General features: G+C 42.3%; 1 protein-coding gene across 1 annotated transcript in view; it reads right to left on the bottom strand.

Moving 5' to 3' along the window:
* FAT4 (FAT atypical cadherin 4) overlaps positions 1–21,524 on the bottom strand; it is a 237,901-nt gene extending 216,377 nt beyond the window's left edge. Inside the window, exon 1 of the mRNA XM_036763767.1 lies at positions 16,356–21,524. Within this exon, the coding sequence (XP_036619662.1) occupies positions 16,356–21,524 (5,169 nt within the window). The remainder of the gene's footprint in view (positions 1–16,355) is intronic.
* Between the last annotated feature and the right edge of the window lie 397 nt (positions 21,525–21,921).

Consider the following 21,921-nt stretch of genomic DNA (forward strand, 5'->3'; position numbering starts at 1 on the left):
TCTGTCCTCCCTTTCATCTCTTTATTTCTTTCATAAGCATGAGCAGATAGCCTCTAAAGGCTGAATTAATCTAACTTCAGATGTTTAACACATTGGAGAGATTATCTGACAAGAGAAGACTGCCTGTCTGCCCCGCTCCACCACCACCAGCCCCCACCCCCTGGAAGAAAACAATTTTCCTTATAAAATACACAGGGACAATGGCATGGGGGATCAAGTATTAAGAGGAGAATCCAGGTTCATCCTGCCCCACTCACCCACTAGCCGGTGGGCAGCTCACGGAAGCCAGTGAATTTAGTTGAGGGCTGTAGCACAAGGACCTGTTTCTGTTGAAAACACGGATACTTGATGTAATAAGGCATAAAACCACTCAGATGTATCTTGGATCTTTCTCAACTGTACTTCATGTCTTCCCATAAATTTGCCACATGGGGTCCACCCAAAGTTCTCCTGACATTTCTTGGGTACCCCCAGAGCACAGTCCTACTGGTTCTCTCTCCCTCCCTCTCTCTCTCTCTCCCTCTCTCTCTCTCTCTCTCTCCCACTCACACATACACACACACACACACACACATACACACACATACATATATCTACATACATACATATATACACATACACATATACGTACATATAGATATACACATATACATATCCACACAAACATAGAGATCAGTTTATATGCATAAATATAGATATAGCTATATCACCTCTGTCTTTAAAAATGATAATATTTGATGGATAGACAAGATATTTCTAGAGCTTAATGGTCTTCCTGAAGACCATTAAATGCAAAATGAAGTCTCTTTCATGGGAAAATCACTCATAAGTCTGTCATCAATTGCCTATTAATGTTATAGTCCACGTAAGCTATTTAATTTTAGACTACACAATGCCTTCAAATTTTGAGCTATTTGGAGTCTTCAAGCTGGGCAATGTTTATCTAGCATTGAGTTGTAGTTAAAAACAACTTCCCTGTCAGTTGCTTTAATTAAATTATATTCTGGTATTTTACAAACCACATCAATTTCTCTGTCTTCCTACACAGTTTTTCTTTTCTGGCTAATTTTTCCCTTCAACAACTGATTAGACATGTCTAAATGCTGGGCCTACATGATATCAAGTAGAGAAGTCCTGGATTACTCAATACAGGGTAGGGGGCAATGTTTTCTATCCATCCTCAATAGTGCCCTTCTGCCCTAGAAAACAACCTTTCAAAGCTCAGTACTATTCCCAATCAATGGAAAAACTCCTGCAACCATTCCAAAAACAGTAGCTGTTGATGTGCCCAGGGGCTGTTGTTTATTTTTCTATGATCAGAGCCTTCTGGACCACCCAAGAAGTGGGTAACCCAAAGAAAGCTGACTCATTCTTTAGCCAGGAGGTCTGGTGGACAGCAATGCTTAAAATCCAAACATTTTAATAGATGTTTGATGCTGTTGCTGCTGATTAATAGGGTGAATAGGGATGGAATGCATGTGTGCAAAAAGAATGCCCTCCTTTCTGGGAGCCTCAGCCCCTTGACCCAAACCCCCAGGGCTTTTAGAAATAAAGTGACTACCTTGTTTGCTCAAAGGAACAAAACAATCAGGAAGAGATATTTCTTTGTATAACTTAATATTAAACTTCTAGTATTTCTCTCTAGGAAAAACCTGTTATGGCATCTCCACATTGCCATTCTTTTTTTAAGACAAAAGAAAAATGTTAAAATCTGTTCACTGAATGCATTTTATTCATATCATAATTTCTAAGGTTTTTTTAAATCTAGCAATTAAAAATACATCAACAGGTTAAGAATAAAATAGAATTCTGCTAAGAAATTGAAATTTATTTAAAATGATATACATTTTAAAAAGTCAAGCATAATTAAGAAGTCAGGAAATTGGGTTTGAGGAAAAAACATTATTTAAGATTGGAAAAGAAGAGAATTTAAAATTGTGCTTACAGAGTGATCAGTAAGATTTGGGGGGAATAATGTACTTGGACTCCTAAGGCCTGGTTTTGCATTCCATCAGCCACGTGGATTCGAATAAGCCTCTTAACCTCTGAGCCTCAGTCTTTATTTCTATTAAGTGGGGATAATAATATTTCTGTAACCTGCCTTCGGAGAAGTCATTTAACCTTCGTCTACCTGAGAGTCCTCATTTGTAAAATGAGGGTAATGATAGCAACTACCAAAGTGCTATATGATGTTATTATTAAATATTAATAAATAGCTATTATTGTTACTATTATTATTATTACTATGATTATTCCAACTACAGAGGTCAGCTAGTACAAAACCATGGAAAAAGAAGATGGGATGTTGTATGGGAAGAACAGCAAGAACACCAGTTTGGCTGGAGTCCAGATTGTGACTCTGCTTTGTTTCTTTCAGGGATAGTGAAATCTGTCACCCATCACGCACCTGGGGTCCACTCATAACTGTATGTAGTCAGAGTCATGGCTTTGTTCCCAGAGGAAACCTGCTTTTAAGAAGCCCGAAGAACACCTGCATTCTTTTAGTAGTGGACCTTAGCATGTGGTTAGCAAGTTAAATTAATTAAAATTAATTAGTTAAAATAAGAAGTTACCAGAGGGAGGGCTTCTTCCTTGTAGCTTCTCAGAATCCCAGTGTCTCTGGAGATGAGGTGCCAGTATCCCTGTGTATCTTCTTGACACACTGGATGAATAAGTCTTAATACAATGACTTGCAGGATTGCCTGATCCCAGGTGCTAAGAAAGGACTAGGTGGCACGCTGGAGTTAGTTTCCTCATCTGTGAAATGGGTGCATTGGACTAAATGACCTCAAAGGTGTCTTTCTTCACACTCTAAATCTATGATACAGTATGACTGGGTGCTTACTCTGTTCTTGTGTTCTTAAAAATAAATTAAATGTCTTTTATTTTACAAAAACAAAAAGTGATAACCTTCTCAGAGGGTTCTCAGAGCTCTCCTCTTTTCTGGGCAGCAGAGATTCTTCATACAATTATAAACACAATAAGCCAACAAAAGTGCTGAGAATAATAAACAATAATAGACATCTTTATCAGGCCCAGCCATCTGGGTTGAGTTTGACCCAAGTTTGTTGGCAAGCTAACTGTGGTCCCTCCTCCCCGATGCAAGCTTACCCAGCAAAGAAAATTTGCACTCCCACTTCCTTAGTTTTCCAGCATTTCAGAGGTCAAGGGGCATTCTAAATCTGTCACTGCTTAGACCTGAAATAATAAGGCATCATCGCTTATGTTTAATTAATTATGACCTTGGTGGGATAAATTCATCTTTTTTTCCCCTCATGCCATATTTCTAAGCAATAAAATGTGATGGGATAGTAAAATCACAGACTGTTTCTTCTCATTTAGACATCTGAACGAATGGATATTTTAGCCTTTAAACAGACAAATTAATGGAGTGTCTTTAAAATATAATCTTTGGGCAACTGATTTGTGGCAATTAAAACACTGTGAAATAGCTACCAGGGGGAAAATCGGAGCGGGGGGAATGGGTAGATGGACCAGGGTAAGCACCTACAAAATGGCCTTTTAGAGTGATAAATGAATTTCCTAGTAACTTGTCATTGCATGTATCTGCCCTTAGCCAGAGACAGCTACACTTTTTTTTTTATTTTCCCTGAGGGAATTTGATTTAAAATCCAAAGCTAAAAGTAAACAATTAATGATGAATTATAAATATATAACAAAATATTAATAAGTATATGTATGTATAATATATGCATGTCTCATGTGATATAACATATATCTCAGCCAAGTGTAAATACAAAGAGATATAGATAGAATATGTATTATAGCCATACATTCAAGTAGTGTAGGGCTAGGAATAATTAGGTTTTCAAATCTCATGTCTGACCTACACTGGCTGTGTGAGCCTCAAGAAGTAACTTAACCTCTTTGTGCTCTAGACATTTATCAAAGACTATAAGTTGCATAAAAGACCTGCATTAGTAAAGGGAGTTTCCTCATTGAGGACTTCCTTATTTCAATTAAATCATAGAATTCAACCCCTATCTTTTTCTAATAATCTTCAGGAAACTATTCATAGGGATATTTCAGCCTTCATAATTGACATGAATTATGAGTTAATATGACTGGAAGTATGAGGATCAAAAATAAAAATGTATATACATCTAGGATCTGCTCTCACCCTGATGCACATTTCACCTTCCTCATTCTTTTCATGGTTCCAAGGCTGTCCTTCCTACTTCCCTTCACCTATTAAAAATTCCTTCCCACCCATTAAACCAAAGCTTTAAAACCTAAAGCCGAAGAGTAAGAACCACATTCTCCACAAAATGTTCCCTGATCCCCTTGGTCACTAACAATCTTCCTTCTCTAATTTCACATAGCATGTTATTTTACAACCAACATGCTTACTGTGTAGAGTATTACAATTAATTGTGCTTGTGTTTTTGCTTTCTATTAGACTGGAACGAGACCACCCTCCGTGAGGATAGAGACCGTGCCAAAGCTAAACTGTGTACGTACCTCCCTCAGTGCCTAGTAGAGTATTCTGAGCATAGGAGCTGAAAAATAAGGAATGCATTTGGGCCCCAGCTCTGTCTGCAGTGGTGGGCACCCAGATGACAACATTGTCACCGTGACTTTGAGGCACCTGATTTTCTCAGTCATTCAACATTGATTCATCTTCCAGGGCCGACTGGAGAGGGAGCTAATTGTAATTGTTTGGTTGTTTTCAGTCATGTCCAACTCTTTGCGACCCCTTTTGGGGTTTTCTTGGCAGAGATACTAGAGAAGCTTTTCATTTCCTTCTCCAGATCACTTTATAGATGAGGAAACTGGGGCAAACAGGGTTAAGTGACTTGCCCAGGATCACACGGCTAATATGTATCAGAGGTCAAATTTGAACTCAAGTCTTCCCAAACTGAAGGGTGTGCTAATAGCTATTTTCATGTGGCTGTAAAGAAAAATATCCTAACAGTAAGTGCTGTACCAAAATGGGATGGACTGCCTCATAAAGTGGTGAGTTTCCTGTCACTGAAAGTCTTCAAGGAAAATCTGCCCAAACAATTGGCAGGGATTCTTTTCAGTAATGTTCAGGCAGTCTGTCAAACTAATGAGGTGCCCGTTAAATGAGGAATAGCTGAATAAATCATATCACATGAATACCACGGAATATTTTTGTACCATAAGAAATTATGAAAGGGATGGATTCAGAGAAACTTGGAAAGACTTGAATGAACTGATGCAGGGTGAAGTGATCATACCATGAGTATATCGTTGTCAAGAAGAAGAAAAAATGACTAACCTGGGCTTTAGAGAATCAATAATTGACATTCAATCATTGCCTAACAGAGAGGTAGGCAACTCCATATGATAGCTATGCTTCCAGACATGGCCAGTGTGGATCTGCTTTGTTTGTCTCTTCTTATCTGTCACTTTTTTAAGAAGTTGGAAGATTTTAAGAAAGGACTACTACTCGATGCTTTGAAAAAGGAAAAAAAAGAAATAAAGACAAACCATCACTTGAAACCAACACAGAAGAGAAAAGAGTGAGGTTCCTTAAGAGACATAAACAAGCACAGTTTGAAAACTAAAAAGACTACTTTGAAACTGTAGTGAATTTATTATATACTTTTTAAAAGTAAAAGTTCTCTGAAACAGAGATTTGTGGTTTAAGATTTTTTTTAAAGTCTCTGAGGTACCCTCCTAGTCTGAGGTTCGAGGACTTTTTTTTTAATTTGTCTATCTGTTATTTCATAGGGCTAAGGAACTTCCAGTATGGAATCTCCCTAACTCCATGTGTTGATAAGGATCAACACCTTATCCAGAAATTCTAGTCCTAATGAAATACATGGCATATTCCCAAAATGACTAGCCCAGGTACATATAGCTGATACCTGTCAGAAGCAGGACAAAAATTCACTGATTTCCAGACAAGTTCTTTCTGTACCATACTGACTCTCTGATTCTGCAATATATCTTTTTAAATCTTAAAATTTTTCATCATAGCATCATAGATACTCTAAGGACCAAACCTTATCTTGAAGATCATCTCCTGAAGAGCAAATGAAGACAAGTCATTTCTCATTTTCTAATGAGAATAACAGGAGCAGCTGGGTAGAAGAGTGAATAGAGTGCCAGGTCTAGATTCAGGAAGACTCCTCTTTCTCAGTTCAAATCTGACCTCAGATACTTACTGAAGTGCCTCAGCAAGGCACTTCACCCTGTTTGCCTCAGTCTCCTCATTTGTAAAATGAACTAGAGAAGGAAATGGCAAACCTCTCCAGTCTTTTTGCCAAGAAAATCCCAAATAGGGGCATGAAGAGTGGGAAACAACTGAAAAATGCAGGAAAAACAATGACAAAAATCAACCTAAAACCTTTTAATTTCTTTCCCCTTCTTTTCTTTTCCCTTCTTTTCTTTTCTTTTCTTTTATTTTCCTTTCAAATCTTACAGGACTATTTCTCTACAAAATACTGATCCCTTGAAATCCTGGGCTGAGAGAATTAACATACAACAACAAAGTCTCCCCACATCTGAGAGCTTGCCCTTTATTCGTGAAGATAAAATACTCATAAAAGCCCCCATGGTCATGTTTATCCTGTGTGGGTCTGTCGTTCTGTTGATAATATATTAATATATTCATTATAAAAACCCCTGTAGTAATGTTTGTCCTGCATAATATTACAGTCCTGTTGATAATATATTCATACTAAAAATAATAGCCACACACAAAAAAGGCCTTTACCAGTGAGTGAAGAATGTCTTTTACAAAATAAAGGCACTTTTCCAGAATAGCAAAGTGTATTGTGATGTTAACCCTATAAATGAGGTGCAAATGAAGTAGTACCCAAGCAGCTCTCAGAAAGCTGAACAGTGAAAGAGGATGATGTCTTCTACCAGCACAATACCCACAATTTCTGAAGCTTTCCAGGCTCCCTTTGCAGGAGACATGATCATTTTCCAATTAAGGGACCTTTCTGAAATGCTTGTAGGGAGGGAGAGGAGGAGGACCTCAAAATTAAAATGCCAAGCATTTCCCTAGAAGGTCTCTAGATAGCAGATTGAACAGTGGCCACTGGGAACAAGGGAGGGAGGTTTGCAACCTTCCTCCACACAGTTGAGGGGAAGGGGTTCCAAACATAGAATTCAGTACTTAACTTGCCATCAGACACAGCTGCCCTATTGGTTTGTTTAAATTCTGTTATTATGTTACAAAGATTCAGTGGTAGGGTTGAATGGTGGGGAAGAGGAGGTGATGAAATGGGCTACAATAAAACTATTTTTAAATAAATATTTTTTTAAATTGACTTTAACTTTATTTATAATGACCTTCATGTGTAGAAAGATTTTAGTTAAGAGATCCCCGGGAAATAAAGCAAGTATTAAACCAGATTCCAGTTTTGCCTACAAATGGTGAATACTAGATAATAATATGGTAATCTCCAGCAGTGTATATGTGTGTTTGGTGGTGGGGGTGAGGGAAGACTTTAAAGCCACAGCATAGCAAAAACAACAACTTATCTATATGTTTTGAAGTCAATGAATAACAGTTAAAATATTATTAAATTAGTACCATGGCATCTGGCTTATAACACAGGTTTCAGAGTCAGCATTTTCATGAGCTCATCATTGGAGCCACATTAAAGGTGCCCTATATGAGCTGCTCCATTAACGAAAGCCTGTAACTTCTGCTATATTCCCTTAGCTACTTCCTCTTCCGGAGATCACTGACACTCACAGATGATTGCTACCTAGTGGTATTTCTTAGAGGGTTCACATCACATCACATCACATTGAATCACAGCACATCACAGGGTTATTGCTGATATGATTTAAGAAATAAAGCAATTATCTGATAATTTTCCAACACTTTTTTCATAGTATTGTCAATTCAAATATTTATATGATCCCAGCTCTATACAAGAATCCACATTAAATGAACTGTTACTGATTAGAATACTAAAAAGCCTTGCAAATAAAGATTGGCTCATTCATTACATTTATACCTCAACCCCCATGGTGCCTGGCACATAATAGGCACTTAATAAATTCATGTTAATTGGTTATTTACTTTCTTTCTTTCTCTTCATTCAGGCTCTCTGAGGACACATAATTACATAATGTAGAAATTAGGATCTTAAGAGAGTTGCTTAGAGAAGTTATGTGACTTGCCCAAGGTCACACAGTTAATACGTTTCAGAGGCAAGACTTGACCTCAGTGCTTCCTGGCTTCGAGGCCAGCCCTTTATCCACATACCACACTCACTCTGGTTTCACTGTTGGGAGTAAATACTTATAGAACAAGAATGATGTCTGACTAGAAAGTACAGCTTTTAAAAAAAATGTGTCAACATTTAAAACATCCATGAAGAGTGATAGTTATGCCCCTTAGTGGAACACAGATTCCAATCCATTGGATAACTCCTCTAAGAGTTGTTATCATGACCTTCTCCCTTCTTTTCCCTCACCTCAAAAAACCTAGGGAAAATGAGAAGAAATAAGGCAAAGAATTTTCAACAACTTATCACACACTGTGTTCCCTGAGATCAAATACCAGGGTGAGATAACCATTCCATAAGTTTCAGCCTTGCATAAATATATATAAAATAAACATTGAGAAGCCTATAATAACCCTAGAGGGAAATCATCCCCGTCTATCACTAGCTCTAAGATTACAACAGATTCTGTTACAAGGGAAGGCTCCTGGCCAATCAAAACAGGCAGCTACTGTCATATTATTCCAGAAATGTCCTCCCTTGACTAATTAGTTCATTTCACTAAATTCAGAGGAAACCAAGTGTGTTTGTCATGGGACCCAGAAGGAAGAAAACTGCTTGACTTTGGCGTGTAGAGCTGATTCAGGCTCTCGGTACCAAAATTTGAAGGATCCTTGGGATTTAGGTACTTAACTGAAGTGGTGAAATTACTGAATCAAAGAAATAGTGTACCAAGCCTAATCCAAACACAACTGATAGGGTCTAAAGTCCAAAATGCCACTGGCCAAAGCACTACTGCAGGTGATGAAGGTAGGTTGGATTTTGTATCAGACGACAAAGGGTGGAATGCTAGTTTTGCTACATCTTACCTATGTTTCCTTGTGTAAATCACTTCCTTTGTTGGTATATTACCTCCCTTGCCGGTTACATGTGGGGGCTGAAGTGGATGACCTCTAAGATGCCTTCCAGTCTAAATTCATGATCCAACTAATGATCTAAATTTGCATGGCACCCTAAAAGTGTAGCTCATTATATTGAAATAATGCTCTTCTGTACTCTTGTTAAATTGTTTCAATCATGTCTAACTCTTTGTGAGCCCAGTTGGAGTTTTCTTGGAAGAGATACTGAAGTGGTTTGCCATTTCCTTCTCCAGCTCATTTTACAGATAAGGAAACTGAGGCAAACAGGGATAAGTGACTTGTCCAGAGTCACACCGCTAGGAAGCATCTGAGGCCAGATTTGAACTCATGAAGATAGTTTTCCTGACTCTAAGCTGTCATTCTAGCCACTGCACCACCTAGCTGCCTCCATAGGCTTAAATAAGTAATTTGTAATTAAATTAGTAATCCTGCTTTGCAGATCAATCAATAAATAAACATTTGTTAAGTGCCTACTATGTGCCAGGCACCGTGCGAAGCACCAGGGACACAAAAAGGAGCAAAAGACAACCCTGCAGTCAAGGAGCTTACAATCAAATAGAATGTGAATCTAATGTAGGAAGTGGCACCTTAACGCTGTGATACTCTCTGATGGAATGCCATGCTCATCCCAGAGCTGGTGACTACTTCCAAAGTCAGTTCTCCAAATGAGCTCCTTTGGGGCATTCATCTCAAATACCAATCCCTGCTCAGAACATTGCTGGCTTCTACTCAGCAGTCTATTCCTTAATGTAGAATGAGGAATCTCAAGTTAAAAGATGAGAGAAACATTTCAGTCTGCATTTAAGGTTTGCAAAGTGCCTTATAGCCATTATCTCATTTGACTCCGTAAGAAAAGAATTTTGATATTTTGAGGATTTGTGATTTTGTTGGGATAGGTTCTCCCGGTGTGAGCAATCCTTCCAGGGAGGTAATACAAATATTAAAGACAGGGATAGAGGACTGAAGCTGTGATTTCACTGGTATAGGGAAATATGTGGAAACTCTACCAATGCAGGGGGGATCCTTTCTCTACAAATTATAACCTTAGAGACTTTCCTGGAGCACCAGGAGATTAAGTAACCTTCCCACGGTCACACAGGGTCTTTCTGGGTTCAAGGCTAACTGTCCACTGTTTTGCATTGTCTTTTTTGGCCCAATATTATGATTACCATGTAACACACAGTAAGACTGAGACTCAGAAGGTTGAGTCTTTCCCAAAGCTACACAGCAAGTAAGCAGCAGATGCAGGGTGCCAGCTGAGGTCCTGTAACGCTTAATCCAACAATTTTGTCTATTATACAACATGAACAAAGTTACAGCAAACAATTTCTTATTGAGAGGGAGGGGAGGGGAGGAATGAGATACAGCAAGATTTCCTACTCCATCATGCATTTGGAAATATTCTGTGTATCTCAGAACACTTCTCCTGCCTCATCTTGATGATGCACCAAGAAGTTCTCTTTTCTATACAATATCTCTAGTTTCTCTTCTTCTACTATCCATTTAGTCTCAAGATTAGGATGCAATCAGAAACAGTTCAAGGTTGGGCAAAAAAGGGGAGTGTCCAAGAGCATCAAAAAATAAATACAGTTGTGTGTCTGTATATATGTGGCCACATGCTTCTCTAAGTACACTTTCTAAAAGGAAACATAAAGGATCAGTGTGGTTCAGTGGAAAGAACCCTGGCTCAGGATGTCAAAGGATCCGAGTTCAAATCTCTCCTTGTACACTTGCCAGCTGCATCAACTTGGGGGAATCTTTAACCTCCTGGGCCTCAGTATCCTCACTTGTAATATACTGGAGGTTACGTTAGATGGTCTCTGTGGTCTCTTCTATGTAGAGCTTATGACACTAGGACTTGGCATGGGATGGTCTTTTTGATATTCCCTGCCTTCTCTCAATGGCATGAAGATAACAGCTAAGAAATGGCTTTCCCAATCTAGAACCAAAGTCAGACACCTCTTTATGTTTAGGATCCCTTAAGAAAGCTATTCCTTCTAGAGCCCATTCTAATTCCTTCTTTGTGGGCCTCCATTTCCACTTTTAGAATAAAGGGTCAGACTGTGACACAAACATATGGATACTTGGCTGTACCCGTGCGTCTGTCTTGGATTCATAAACACTGAGAGGACAGAGATTATGGCTATGGAATTCTCAACAACACAGAAAATTAAGATTCTTGAGTCTAGTGATGTTTACAAGTTGCTTCTACCACCTTGGCCAAGTCCCTTACCCTCTGTGGGCCTCAGTTTCCCCATCCACCAAATGAGGAAGTTAGAATAGGTAACCTTTACTGGTCCTTTCTAGCTTTAAATCTACAATCCTACAATCCTTGTATGTGGAGAAGAATGAACTCCTTGCTTTTGCTTAATTGAACTCTAAAATGATAGATTGATATACATGGTATGGTTAAAAATACTCAGACCCAGGTCCCTTTCTTTACCTCAATTCTCTGGGTCAGGGTTCCCCTAGACCCAGTTGTTTAGACTTTTATTCAGTGGATAGAACCCTGGGCCTGAAGTCAGGAAGACCTGAGTTCAAATTTGACTTCAGATACTTAGTAGCTGTATGACCCTGGGCAAGTCACTTAACCTCTGCCTCATTTTTCCCATCCATAAAATCGGCATAATAACAATAACACCTATTTTGCTGTGAGGATCAAATGAGATAAAAATTGAAAGTGTTAGGCACATAGTAGTCACGATTCAATGGTGGCTCTTATTTCCGTTATGTAGAAGCACTATTGCAAGACCACTGACAGATGCAGTAAGATGCTCGTTCCTTGTTAGATCCTATCTCCTTTTCTGCTCCCTGGCCATGGTTGTCCTCTGGCCCTTCATTCTGGTCCTAGGTTGGATATTCATCCTGCAGCTGCCTGGATGCTGGCAGGCCTATTTCCTAATCCCTGACCCTCTTGGTAAAGAAGATTGCTCCCTGTCCCATCTCTGGAGAGTCTTCTGCTAGGCTTCAGACACTTTTCTTTATTGTCTCTGGAGATCTTTGTAGGTTTGGCCCTTGCACATTCTACCATTACCTCAACTCATTTCTAAGCATCCAGTTCAATTGGCTTAAAGCATATCTATTTAGCCAGGTCCTTAAGTGAGGGTTGGCTTCTTCATCTCTTGTTCTGTGCTATAACAGCTGGTTCTCTGGTGATTATATGACCTGGATCCATAATGCCCATAGTTCTAGGGACCCATATCCACTCCATGAACTTTGGCCAAAGCCAGAAGCAGCCTCTGTGTCTACCTCTGATTGTAAAGCTTAATGTGAGGTTGGGCTGTTCGGGGCAAACTGGTCTGGATTCTAGATGACTGTGGTTTGCAGTGTAGCACTGTTGCTGCCTTCTCTGCTAAACCACTGGCCTAATAAAGAAAAGGAAGTAAATCTATTGGCTGAATTGGGATGATGAAATGTCTACTGGATGCTGAACCCAGAAGATAGGCATGTAGTGCACATACAGGAGAAAACTTGCTCACACTGGGGGTTCTTTAATCCTAAAGAAATTGTCCTCTGCCCCAATTTGAAAATAAAAAGAGAAGAGTTAGAAAGGGCAATGAAGGTGTGGAAATTTCCACTTTGGAGAAGTAGCCTAATGTTACTACCCTTGGGCGTAAAAGGATTAGGCTTGAGATGTGGTGGCTCTGAAACCGAAGAGAAAAAAAATAAAACATTTTGGAAGGGTAACCAGGGATAGAAGGAAGCTAATTAAGGAAGGAGAAAGAGAGTGAGGGGAGGAGAGAAAAAGAATGGAGGGAAGAAAAGAAGGGAGGAATAGATGACAGAAAGGGAGAGGAGAACAGGAGGGAGGAGGAGAGGAAGAAAGGAGGGAGGGAGGAGAAGTGAATAAAGAAGAAAAGGGGAAAGCAGTGTGAAAGAAGAATGAGAAAGAGGAGAGAAGATGAACAGGGGAGAAGGCGGAAAGGAATGTGGGGGAGAGTGAAGTGGAGGGGGAGAGGGAGGAGAAACTGAACAGGAGGAGAAGAAAGCTGGAATAAAAGGCTGAAGGGGAAAGGGAGGAAAATGGAGAAGGAAAGGGAGGTAAGGAAGGTCAGAGAAGAGAAGAGCAGGGTAAGAGGATAGAATGGGTGGGCCCATGATTTTAGGAGGTCTCCTGCTTCCAGTGACAAAGCAGGAGAAAGAATGTAACTGAAATGACCTCATTGGCTTGCCATGGAATGTGATGTGCCTGGGTGCTTGCTGAGCTGAGGCAGCAGCCAGAGCCTCTTGAAGGGTACATTATCAAAGGCATAGGAGAAAGATTGCAAATGGGAAAGACATTTTTTAAAGGCCAACTCTTAACAACTGGTGATAATTTATAACTTATTCCTTAAGAATCACAGTAAATTAATTATGTTTGTGCTGACAAAAAAAAGAGAGGATTTCACTGTATATACTCAGAAGATGCGACCAATAATAATATGAAATTCTAGCTCCCAGCAACTGCTTTCAATATTCTGGGGGCAGAAACACATTTGCTTTTGATTTTAAAAGTGGTTTCTGCTCAGTAACTTAAACTCGGTTTACAATTTCAGCACTTTAGTTCACAGAAGTTATTTTAACCCTTACAATTTTTGAGAGAATTGAATAAGATCATGTTCTTGAATCCAATCAGTTCTCAAAATGCAAATGAATAGCAATGACAGTTCCCCCCAAACTCTATGTGATACCTTTAACCTGCAGCTGAAGAAGACTCTAACCCCAACCCTTAAGAAAACTTATTTGCCACTGACTTTAAAAAACAATATTTGCCCGTAGTATCCCATTGATGTAGTAGTTAGACATTTTTTTTTCCAAAATGAATATAGAATGTACAAGATAAAGCTCATCTTTTAATGATAGCAACAACATTCCAGTTGCCCTACAATGTTTCATGCTATATAATGCTTGGCTTACCCAGTGGCAAAAAGCACCTTATAAGTGGTTTCACACATTTTAGCAAATCCATTTTCATCTTGGGATGGATTAATTTCTTGCACAGATTAAATAATTATGTTTACAAACTAGTAAATAGTTTTCCAACCTTAGGAAGCAGCCAAGTGGGGCAAAAAGACCCCAAGTAAAAAAATCTCCCTTCTAGCCAACTGCACATTAAGCAGAGAGGTTCTCTATCTTAGACTTCTATCTTTAAGAAACAAAAGACAAGAACTGCTGATTTAGAAACCAAACAAGAGAAGACAGAATCTGAGGAGGAAACTTGGCCTGGAGACGAACTTGCAAAGTTAAACCAGGAGGCTGGAAAAATCCTTGCTCTCACAATGCCTGAGTATGGAGCATTGTCTACAGAGCACCACAGATATATCTGGCTCATTCAACCAAAGTGCAGGCAGGGTTAAGTCCTTGGGAGGAAAAAAAAGTTTAAAAAAATGAAGACTTAAAAATGAAAAGCCTACCCACAAAACAATGCAAGCATGGGCCCCAGGATCATTAGCTCAGGGGTCTCTGGTCCTCCGCCAAGAATCACAAACCACACTGATAGTAGAAGTTTTTGGCTGGTTGACAGAGCCTTCCACTGAAGGATTGGGGGAAAGAATATTTGCAAAATAGCAAATGAGAAAAAAAAAAGTCTCAGCTTGAATCTATTTCAGAGTTCTTTCCATTTTGTTATTTAGGATAATTGTATGTGTATAATTGTTTTTACAAAATACGACAACAAGTGACCTTTTGGCCAAAATATGCACTCCTAACCCTCACAATACACACACACACACACACACACACACACACACACACACACACACACACGCGCACGCACGCACGCGCACGCACGCACGCACGCACACACACACACACCTCTCAATTGTTAAGAGTATTTTCTAGATGGCCTATGCCACCTTCAATTCAAAGTACACAAATTCTTATTATAAAAATACCGATAGGGAGAGAGATACTTTGAGAGATAATGGACTGATTTGCCAACACTAATGAAGCAGTCCTTCTTACTGGCCAACTGGACACAATACTGATGTGTCTAAAGAGGCAAACATATATCTTTGTTCATTCATGACAAATTACACATTGCAGTGCATGAGGGAAGGAAAAAGATGACCAATAGTCTCAGAACAATGTAAACCATAATGGAGGTATGTCAGGAAACTTATCTCAGCCAACTATAGTTATGTTGGTAACACAACTGTTGAGACCACAGACTTGCCTGTCATGTTGTGTGACATTTCCCTCAATAAAACTACATCAAGTCTGATGGATGCTAACCTGTAGAAATCTGCCCTGTTTCAAGAGGGAAGTCTTCTGACTGACAATGAATATGTATATCACCTACTGGGCCCTCCTGATAAAAATGTGGAAATTATTCATTTCGATCAGGGATTCTTAACCTGGGGCCCATGAACTTGTGGAATATGTGTGTGTGTGTGCACATATACATATATATGTATGAATACATGTGTACACATTTAAAAGGTTTACACACACATGTGTGTATATGTGTACATATATAATGTTTATATATAATTAATGTTTTAAATCCACGTATTGATATTTAGAAACAATCTGAGAAGGGGTCCAGAGGTTTCGCTATACCACTTTGGGGGAAAGGATCATGGTCTGATGTTCCAAATGATGGAAATAAATTAGTTCCCTGCCTGATATCAATCATATTAACTCCTCAGGAACTTTTTTCAGTTTCTTTCAGTACACCATTTGTCCTGTTCAAAAGAGCCCTGGCTTATATCTTAGGATATTTAGGACACAGAAAAGCTTAAGAATTTAGATGTTATGTGTCTTTCATTTAGCCTTTGCTACTATGTTTTTTTCTCTTTCAAAATTGCCAAGGAATCAGATTTGGCATTAAACCAATAAATCAAACACATCATAATACTTAAGATACGAAAAGAAGTGAAATAAACAAGAATGTCTTCTTTGTTTGGAATTTGTATCACTACAGAATCTCAAAATCCCTGTTAAAAAGGAGCTTTGAGACTGTCTAGTCCTTACCTGAACAGGTATGCTATGCCCCCTACAAATTCTCTAGCAAGTGGTCAACCAGTCCTACCTAATGATCTCTGTTTGACCATGATTAAAACTTCTTCTCAAACTACTTAAAAATACCAGTAACCAATGAGTAAAACATTATTGTAACAAAGCATGTTTACTTTGTTACATGTCTGCTGTGTTATCCAGAAACTCCAAGGAAGCCTAATAAAGGCATGTGGTTATAAAAAAAAGGATATAAAGCAAGTGATTTATGTAGAAAACCAACATGTGAACAATGAAGAAACAATATGAACAAAATTATTACCTCAGCTCTCTGGGTTCTAGGGAAGGCAGTTGACTTTTCAATGGCATAGACATCCACCAAGTAGAGGTGTGCTCCCTGTTCTCGGTCAAGGATGGCAGCAGTCTGGATGATGCCTGTGTGCCGTCCAATCGTAAAGAGGCGTCCAGCAGCTTTTTCCTGACACCGCACTGCAACTATATAGTACTCCACTGGGGCTTCGGATCCTCTAGGGCTGGCTGCTTCAATAGAGATGACATTGGTACCAATGGGCTCCCCTTCCTTTAAAATAGTTATATATTTGGGTTGAGTAAAAACAGGCCCATCAAGGCCCTGAAGAATGATTGTCATTTCAGTGGTTGACTTCCTTCTTTCAGGACCAAGATCTGTGGCTGAAATGATGAGGCTGTAGATCAGTTGAGAAGGCACCAGAGCTGAGGACACCCTTAGGTCTCCACTATACCGATCTACCATGAAAGTCTCTGTGTCACCATTGATTATCTCATACTCCACTTCTCCATTAGCCCCTTCATCTGGGTCAGCAGCAACAATTGTTGTAAGGATGGATCCAATCACCACTGAAGGGTCTGCAGCCAGGGCATTTTGGGATATAAACATAGGGACATTGTCATTAAGATCTGTGACCAAAATAGTCACATTTTTCAAAGCAAATCGCCGAGTTTCTACTGGCACAGCCTGATCACTGGCTTTTACAGTTAATTCAAAGAGATTAGCAAATTCCCGGTCAATTTCAGCATTGGTGTAGATGGTCCCTTTGACTTCATCTATGCCAAAATGGTTACCTCTTGGCATCTGCTGAATGATGGCATAGGTTAGTTGCCCATTAATATCAGCATCAGGGTCATGAGCAGTCACAGAAATAACAGAGCTGCCAATAGGAAGGTTCTCAGTAATAGATTTAAAAATGTCTCCAGGAGGGAAGGTAGGGGGATTGTCATTGAAATCCCGTACGTGGATAATCACTGACATTGTGGATGATCGAGGGGGTCTCCCTTGATCTTTTGCTGTGATGTTCAACTTGTACAAAGGCTGTGTTTCAAAGTCCAATTTTTTGGCAAGAAAAATACCCCCTGTATTTGGACTGATGCTAAAGGTGCCATGGTTGTTAGTCCCAGTGATGCTGTAATGGATATCAGCATTGTCCCCTGAATCTGAGTCTGTGGCTGTGACAGAGGTTACAAGCTCACCAATCCTCATGTTTTCCAGAACATCCACAAACAGGGTAGACTTGGGAAAAGAAGGTGTGTTGTCATTTTCATCCAAAATATCTATGCTTAAGGTGCAAGTTGAATTAAGAGAAATGGTCCCAGAATCCACTGCTTGAATTAGAAGGGAGTAAGAAGCTGTGGCTTCATGGTCCAATTGACCAGCTAGTGTCACCTGGCCAGTGGCACTATCTATTGCAAACATCTTCTCCTCGTTTCCCTTGACAACAGAATAGTGAATCAGTCCATTGCTTCCTTCATCTACATCGGAGGCAGATACACGTAAAACTTGGGTCAGGTTGGCAGCCAGTTCTGATATGGTGGCTTGGTAAAAGTCTTTTAAGAATTTTGGAGCATTATCATTGATGTCTTTCATGTACACCTGTACTGTTGCCTGATCCTTGAGAGGTTTGGGGAGGCCTTGATCAGATGCCGTCACTGTGAAGCTAAACACTGCAGCTCCTCTCTGCCTCATGAGGGACTCCCTGTCAAACTGGTGTGTGCTTGTGATTTCCCCACTGATGGCATTCAATTCAAAATCAGGCTGCATGGTTTCAAGTGAATACCTCACCTCACCGTTTGGCCCAAAGTCTTTATCAATAGCATTTATCATCCCCACAAATGACCCACCCCTCTGTTCCTCCTCAAAGTAAAATACATAATTAGTGCTGTTAAACAGTGGCCTGTTATCATTTACATCTTCCAAAATTACAGTCACGTTCACAGTGGCACTTAGAGGTTCCACTGCTCGGTCAGAAGCAACCACCACTAAGACATACCGATCTTGAAGTTCTCGATCCAGTTCACTTTTTACATACAGCTGACCATCAGGGAAAATGCCAAATGCATTCCCTGTGTTTCCTTCTGCTATGCTGTAGGCAATTTCACCATTGGCTCCCGAGTCCTGGTCAGAAGCTTGTACCTTGAAGAAGAGGGAATTTACAGGCTGTGCCTCAGAAAGGGTCACCTCGTAGGAGAGTTGGTCAAACACAGGAGGATTGTCATTGACATCATGGACAGAGACAGTTAAAATGAAGCTGGAGGAGAGCTGTGGGACCCCCCTATCAGATGCCAGGATCTCTACCTGGTAGGAGCCAGCATGCACATCCAGAGGCAGGAGCAAACTGATATTGCCACTTTTTTCATCGATAGTGAAGAGATTCTTGGGATTTTGTTTCAGGCTGTAGAGTACCATGCCGTTGACCCCTTCATCAGGATCCAAGGCTTTGGCCTGAAATATACTATGTCCTGCCTGCCAGTTCTCAACCACATTCACCCATTCCACTGCTTGGAGAAAATGGGGGGCATTGTCATTCAAGTCCTTGACTGTGATGTTCACTATGGTTTCTCCTGTCACCATGCCCCCATTGGCTACCACTTTCAGCTGATAAAAAGATTGCTCTTCCCGGTCAATAATGCTGGCTGTAGTCAAGTGTCCTGTGATCTGGTTGATTGCAAAGACTCCTTTCTGGTCCCCAGTGGTAATCACATAAGTGATGTTGGTGTTAAGATCCATGGTAGATGCAGAAACACTTCCCACATGGTATCCCAAGGCCACATTCTCAAAGACCACAAAGCTATAGATTGCCTGACTGAAGACAGGGGGATTGTCTTGAGTGTCTAGCACAGTGATGGTCACAATGGCCTGGTTGGGGGACTGCAGGTGCCCCCCATCTGTAGCCACAACTTGCAGCTGATAAGCTGTCTTCTCCTCTCTGTCCAAGACCATCCTTGTGGAAATCACTCCACTGTGGCTATGGATCTGGAAACGAGATGTATCTCCAGCTGATATGCTATACTTGACAGTCCCGTTGGGGCCTGAGTCTGGGTCGCTGGCAGACACAGTGGTGATGTAGCTGCCAGCTGGCTCATTCTCCTGGATATGAGCAAAGTACTGGACTGGATAAAACACAGGGCTGTTATCATTCACATCCAAGAGACTTACATTGACCCGGGTCAGGGAAGACTGGGGAGGAGAGCCGAGATCTACAGCCAGGACCAACAGGGAGTAGAAAGCCTGCTCTTCTCTGTCCAAAGAGGAGATGGTGCTCAGTCTTCCAGACACAGGATCCAGGCGGAAGGACCTCTGTTCAGTCTCAGACTCCTGTAAGGAGAATCGGACAGTTCCATTGTCACCTAAGTCCCCATCTGATGCTTCTATGACCAACAAATCTGTCCCTGCAGGAGCATTCTCAGCCACAGACACCTCATAGCCTGCTTCCTGGCTGAACACTGGCTTTTCATCATTCACGTCCAGGACCGTAACTACCAACTGCGCATAGGATACTTTGGGGTGGACACCCTGGTCCCTGGCACTAATGTTCAAGACCACCTGGGAGGCTCGCTCTCTGTCCAGGCCCCCAGCAGCAGCAGTGGTCACCAGACCACTGTGGTCACTGATGTGGAACCAGTCTAGCTCGTTGCCAGAGATGATGCTATAGCGGAGGTTGGCATTGAGCCCTGAGTCACCATCCGTGGCAGAAACCCCACTCACATAGCTGCCAGGGGGCGCCTCTTCACTCAGGTTTACCCGATAAACCAGCTGGGAGAAGACAGGAGGGTGGTCATTGATATCATTAACAAAGATCACCAAACTGGCCACAGAGGAGCGAGCCACAGCCCCAGGGGGCGCCCCATGGTTGTCTGACACCGAGACCGTCAGGTTATAGGAGGGGATGCGCTCTCGGTCCAGGGCGCTTGCAACCTTGATGAGACTCAAGTTGGGCACTTTGCTTCGCTGCACCTCAAAGTGGCGTTGTTCGTTTCCTCCCAGGATCTGCACCGAAATGTTGCCATTGGCCGCAGGGGAATCGGCGTCGGTGACCGTGAGCAGGGCCACCACAGTGCCGACCTGCGCGTTCTCGTCCACCGAGGCGAAGCGCGACGTGGCGGGGAAATAGCGGAACTTGACCACGGGATCGTTGTCGTTCACGTCCAGTAGCTGGATGAGCGCCTCCGCTCGGCCAGTGAGCGAGGGCACGCCCCGGTCGTGTGCCTGCAAGGTGAGCGAGTACTGGCGCCGGGCCTCGTAGTCCAGGGGCTCCCGCACGGTGATGAGCCCCGTCTCGGGATCCATGTGGAAGGGACCCCCGTCCTCCTGCAGCTGGTAGCGGATATCGGCGTTGGTGCCCTCGTCAGCATCCGCCGCGGAGACTTGCAGGACGCTGGAGCCCACTACAGCGTCCTCCGGCACTCCAGCCTGGTAGTGGGAGCTTCTGAACACGGGGGGGTTGTCGTTGGTGTCTTGTACGGTCACGTTCACCTGAAGGTAGCCCCGCCGCTTGGGCTCGCCCTTGTCCTCCACTTCCACCAGCAGCTGGTAGTGGGCGGTGGCCTCGCGGTCCAGGCCGCCCCTGGACACTAGGTGCAAGAAAGCCCCCTCGCCGCTTGGGTTGAGGGTGATGTCGAGGCGGAAACGCCCGGCTTCGTTGCCGCCCACGATTCGGTAGGAGCGGTGGTCTACACCATTGGAGCCGATGTCCGCGTCCGTGGCTGTGTCCAAGATGACCTGGCGCCCGCTGCTGCTGTCCTCCTTAAAGGTGACCACGATGGAAGGCTCGGGGAAGACCGGTGCATTGTCGTTAAGGTCCCGCACCAGCACTCGCACCTCGGTGGGGTAGGTGGGAGCGCTGGACAGAACCACCAGGTTTATCACGTCGCTGGGCAGGCTTTCGCGGTCGATGGTGGCCGTGGTGTGCAGAGCCCCGGTGCTGGAGTTGATGGTGAACAAGGCGTGGCTTTCGCTCAGCCGGTAGGTGAAACCCGGTCGCGTCTGGATGGTGCCCACCAGAGTGCCAGGGGGCTGTTCCTCCAGCACCTGGAAAATCTGGCGCTGCTCCGTGCCGGCGCTCCCAGCAGCCTGGCCTGGCAGCGCCCACAGCAACCCCAGGACGAGGGGGGCAAACGGAGGTAAGGAGGGGAGCAAGAGCCCCCAGCGGCCCCGAGCCCCGGGGGCGCACAGGGGCATGTTGATAAGAACAGTGGAGCCTGCAGACCGAGGGCCAACAGAAAGCACACCTACACAAGTGAAATTGCTTCCTCCTACCCTAACAACAATAACAATAAACCGTAATAAATCCAACCGCTCGCTCCAAGGAGAGCAAGCAATTGCTCTCAAGGCGTTGTAAATCCGGGAAAAGCAAACCCCATCTGCAAAAAGCTCGAGGGATCTGGAGAGACAGTTCCGTGCATGTTGCAACTGAAGAGAAAGGGACGTGCGGAGAACTGGGGTATCCCGCGAAGCACGACTGCGTCCTGGTAAGCCCCAAGAAAGTTCCTCAAGCCCTCTAGCTGGCTGTTTTGTTTTCCCCTTTTCCCTTTTGTTTTTAATCCAGAGTCTGCAGTCCCTGGACGACAGGGGAATG

The sequence above is a fragment of the Trichosurus vulpecula genome, chromosome 6 (assembly GCF_011100635.1).
Source record: "Trichosurus vulpecula isolate mTriVul1 chromosome 6, mTriVul1.pri, whole genome shotgun sequence".
Classification (NCBI taxonomy): domain Eukaryota; kingdom Metazoa; phylum Chordata; class Mammalia; order Diprotodontia; family Phalangeridae; genus Trichosurus; species Trichosurus vulpecula.